General features: G+C 41.0%; 1 protein-coding gene across 2 annotated transcripts; it reads left to right on the forward strand.

Annotated features, from left to right (window-relative positions):
* Positions 1-239: 239 nt before the first annotated feature.
* Positions 240-4,065, forward strand: LOC124678368 (vesicle-associated protein 1-3-like). Of its 2 annotated transcripts, XM_047214268.1 has the most exons (8): positions 247-825; positions 935-1,005; positions 1,102-1,183; positions 1,284-1,399; positions 1,478-1,642; positions 1,724-1,777; positions 2,389-2,466; positions 3,696-4,062. In XM_047214268.1, the coding sequence occupies exons 1-8, from the start codon at positions 777-779 to the stop codon at positions 3,807-3,809; spliced, it is 729 nt and encodes a 242-aa protein (XP_047070224.1). In that variant the 5' UTR covers positions 247-776; the 3' UTR covers positions 3,810-4,062. The 2 variants fall into 2 exon arrangements, with proteins under 2 accessions (XP_047070225.1, XP_047070224.1); XM_047214269.1 differs by lacking the exon at positions 2,389-2,466 and having other exon boundaries at positions 240-825; positions 3,696-4,065.
* The last annotated feature ends 869 nt before the right edge of the window (positions 4,066-4,934 follow it).

A 4,934-nucleotide genomic window follows, 5' to 3' on the forward strand; every position in this document is an offset into this window, starting at 1 on the left:
ACTCATCCAGTATTGGGTAAATCCAGTCGCCATCCGACCATATTCTGAACATATTCGTGTCCGTTGCGGCGCTGAAGCTGATATCTCACCGATAATTGATTTCGCAACCACTGCTACCTGGCCCTGACCGGCTCCCTGGCGGCTTTTTAAGAGCATACTCACTCCACCAGCTGCATCTAGACAACAAAACCATTAGCTAGTTACCCTGGTCTCACTATAGTAGCACTAGAAGATATCTTCTCTTTGGAGAAAGTTGTTTTACAACGATCCATATCGTTTCAGAACAGGCTGAGATAAACAAAATTCAGCTGTAAGGTAAAGTTGGCAGCGCATCACATCCCACAATCATCAGACCAGAAAAACAAAAGTCACACTCCTTATCCCAAAGTCGAGCTAGAAAGAAAAAAAAATCCGGAGGAGGCGCAGAAATCACATCGCATCCCCCAGGCGGCTTTGCGATACACCACCAGGAGGCAAGAACAGCTGAAGACGAAGCCAAACTTACCACTGTTCTCCAGGATATCGCCGCAGAGCAGAGAACCCACACCAATATCATATTCCTCCGGTTCCCGAGCTGCTCCTCACGACTACAGATCACCCAAGCCTCATCATCATTGCCATTTATTCCCGCACTTTGCTTCCGGGGGCAGGAACCGCAAGGACCCAACCACTTCTCTCGCCTTGCAGCTCACTGGTTCTTCACGAGCAGAACTATCAAGGGAAAATATCGAATCTTCCTGCTGTTCCCGTTTCTCCCTGCTGCTCTGATCCGAGCCATGAGCAGCACTCTGCTTCGAGTCTCCCCTTCCGAGCTCAAGATCCCCTGTAAGTGTCCTGGAGAACCCTTTCTACCTGATTCAGTGGCGCTTCTCGGTGCTCTCCTTCCAAGACTGATCTTCTTCTTGCTCTCTGTGGTCTGTGCCTGATCGAGAAGATGAGGTCAAAAGGCAGCGATCTTGCTGCATGCAGCTGATCAACAAGACCGACAAGTACGTCGCATTCAAGGTGAATACCCTCTCCTTGTCCTCGCACTCTGCTGCTACTCTTTGCGGTGCATTGGGGGGCAGAAGGGGTGATGGATTTCAATGTGCCGATCCGTAGGTGAAGACGACGAACCCGAGGAAGTACTCGGTACGGCACACTTGCGGAATACTGCTGCCCCGGAGCTCCTGCAGTGTCACAGGTGCCGCTTGCTTCAATTTGTTTACCAGCAGCGTCGTGCTAAATTAAATTGGTCGGTTTATCTGATACTTATTGTTACTGAAGTGATGGAATTGGTGTAGTCACGATGCAGGCTCCCAAGGAGATGCAACTGGATTACCATTGCAAAGACAAGTTCCTCGTGCAGAGCGCGGTGGCGCGAGATGGGGCGACCATGAGAGATTTTGTACCTGAATTGGTAGGTTCACGCAGAATTCCGGTTGTCCTGTTGATTGATCTCCAGTTATGCAGTGTTCATGTGTGATGCTGTCTGTAGTTCACTAGAGCGCCGGGTAGGTTAATCGAGGAGTTCAAGCTAAGGGTGGTCTACATTGCTGCTAATCCTCCCTCGCCTGTGCCTGAGGAGGCAGAGGAAGAGGATGCACCCGCTGCGTTAGAGGAGATGGGATGTGTAGCGAAAAAGTCATCAGCGTTCGATGCTGTAAGTGGTAACATCACTCTGTTTTGTTCTACAACAGAAAGCAGTATCATGCATTTCATCGTTTATTCATTTGTTTCTCAGGAATCTAGACTAAGATCCGAAGATAATTCTGGACTCAAGCTTTCATGTACCGAGGTAATCCGTCGCTCAGCGAAACCACAACTGCATCTACTAGTTTCATTTGACTGAAAAAAATAAACACTTGCTGATTCTGAACATGTTCAGTGTGCATAGATTTAACTGTTTTCCCTTTTGCTGGTTTGGGGTAATGCACAATTGACACAAACATATCTGACCAAGACTGTTTTTTAAACGTCAGGTTCATGATAATCACATGTTCTTTGACTAATATAGTTTCAATATGAGTACTTCTGCTGGCCATTCCTTCAGAATCTATAGTGCTTGCTTTGCACATAAGGATGTTTTTGGTGCCTTCACCCAGTTGCTTAGTAATCATTTTCTTTTTTGAGTAAATAAAAAGATACCATCAGGTTTGTTTTACCGGTTTGTTTTGTGGGGGCAGATGAGGTCCTTATTTTTCCACCGTGACATTTTTTCAGTATAGCAGTATGGCACCCTAAAAAACATATGAATTTCTATGTTTTTCTCATTGTGCACCACTTATAGATTAATGGATTAAAGTCATCAAGTGTTATTTCTAGAATTAGTACTCAGAACCATTTTGTGGTTAACTTACACAAACCGTTGATTCGTTTTACCTACTTTTGTTGTATGTGTCGGTTTAGGGTTCCTCTGTAGCATCAACGCTCATTGGAGGCAGAGTACATAAAGTACATGACAATCCCAAGCTTGAGCAACATATGGTAAGAACCCCTTCAAATGATCAAAATTAGAAGCTTGTTTTACTATTAAAGTATGGATTAAGTCTGGAACGAAGAATGAAAGCTATGCAAATACCACAATGCAAGAAAAAAATATTTATCATGACATATTATTTCGAAATATATTTTGGTTCTGGACGTTGAGTTAAGCTTTCAGTTACAAAGTCCAAATCCTAGATAAGTTTGACAATTAGCTTTCAGATGTGAAATTTTGGACATGATCACATTGGATGCAGTATTGGCTGCTGGTGCGTGGAGATTATTTTCGGAGCCTTGAGGGCTAGCAATTTTTCTCAAGAATTTAAAAGACTTGTAAATAAATTTAAGATAATAGGAGTAATTACAGCTTAATCTAACATCTTTAAATTTAAGATAATAGGAATAATTACAGATTAGTCTAACATCGTCAAAGGAGTGAGTCTTAAAATTTAGAAAACAAATTTATTGAAATGACTATGAAATCGAGGTACTTCAAAAACTGGGGTTTGAGAAAATTTATTTCCCCTAAATAATTATGAAATTTTCTAGATTTTTAATAACTATGGATTGAAGGGAGTATTGTTTTTAGAAAATTTCTGGGTTTTTATGTTTTGCATATTTTAAAAGTTAATTTTAGTTTTCTAACAAAAACAATGGTCCCACGGATCACAAAAAGTGAAGATGGACCATCGACCTCACTTTTCTAAATGAACAAATATTGGCACTTGAGTAAAACTTTCAAAATTACCCATAATAAGACTTGCAATATTAGTTGTTCTAGGGCATACATATTCTATGGAGGTACTATGACTGAGTTGAATTGAAGTAGCACCGTTGATAGTTGTTATCCATTTTCTTCAAATCTTTGCATATGCACGAATCACAAACTCTGATCAGGCATTCCTAAGTCGAGACTTAGACATAGTTGTTTCTCGATTGCATAGGAAATAGGAAAATCGTTTATTCTAACACGCCCAGCTAATGATAGTATTAATTGATAGACTTGGAAGTTTGCTGAAAAAATTAACTAATAGTATTAATATGGTGCTCCATCAAGGAAATATGTGGACTCACAAAATTACAGCACATTATTTTCCATAAAAAATTGATTTCACCTTGGTTATGATCTCTAAATGATCTCCTAGCTAGATATGTGTTCTACTTTCAGATATCTGAACATTTGAATTTGCACTGTTTCATATATCTGAATATTTGAATTTGCCTTGTTTTAGGAACTACTAAGTGAAGCAAGATCATCTCAACAGGGTTTCTCAGTAATGTTTGTGCTATTCGTCTTCATGTCATCTGTCTTCATTGGACACTTGATGAAGCACATCAAGGTTTAACCACATAAATATACTGTAAAAAAGGAACTGATCTTCACCTGAACTTCAGTACAAGCATAGATCCTCTCCCTGTCACACGGGGTACACATTTGGAACTGTTATTCTGTGAAGGGATCCTGAAGTTGGTAAATCTGTACATAGAAAGACAGCACCCATCATGTTCATGTATATATATGGTTTTTATCAGTTGCAGCCTCATGGAACTTATATACTTTCAGTTTTGTATGATTTTCATCGCTATTTTTATTTGTGATATGCAATGTCACAATCTGTATGATATATTGATATGACAGTGCATTTTTCTTGACAATTCAACAGCAAAACAACATCATTAAGCCACTGAAAATGAAGATAACCACACCAGATGATACATCGTCTGAAGCACAAATACTCATATTATTAACTGATCTTGAGCTGCACGTGCAGTTAAATCATATGGGTATCAACCGTGAAAGGTTGGGGGATCGCGTGGCTCGTTCGCTCGAGGCGCCGGCGGAGCAAAACGACGTGGCACTGCCCTCTTGATTTCCCCAAAGCCGTCGGTGGATAGTCGATCAGGAGCGCCTTCATCTTGTGCAAAACAGAGTCGATTTGTCATCTCTGTTTCTCTGTTTGAGCTCATAATGACGGGAAATTCTAACCCATTCGATTTTGTTCGAATTGAACATGAACAGTGGAAATACCTGCAACGATGTGCGCGTGGTGGTGCTCGTGGACGATCCTTGTTGGCTCCAGAGGTGACGCCATGAGCGATGATAGCAGCAGGAGGCATAAGAAGATGTTGGCCATGGCCATGGGGGGAGACCTCGTCATGGATAGAGTTGGTTCCTGATTTGGGGGAATTAATATGGTTCCTGTAGCTTGATTTGGGGAATTAATATGACAAAACCTGTAATGTGGTAAGAGTTAACAGTTGTCCAACAATAATGCGTTCATTATTTGCTTGGTTCTGATCACGTCATCCTTGATACTACATATAAACCATAGGGTTTTGCTATGTCTCAGTCAACTGAGATTTTGTTAAACTTACAAAAAAAGTGCTTGAGTTGCACTTTTCTTTGAACTGTAGTTGCACTTTTCTGAGTTGACTGAGACTTAAAATCTCAGTCAGCTGAGAGACATAGA

Source organism: Lolium rigidum, chromosome 7 (genome assembly GCF_022539505.1).
Source record: "Lolium rigidum isolate FL_2022 chromosome 7, APGP_CSIRO_Lrig_0.1, whole genome shotgun sequence".
Taxonomy (NCBI): Eukaryota; Viridiplantae; Streptophyta; class Magnoliopsida; order Poales; family Poaceae; genus Lolium; species Lolium rigidum.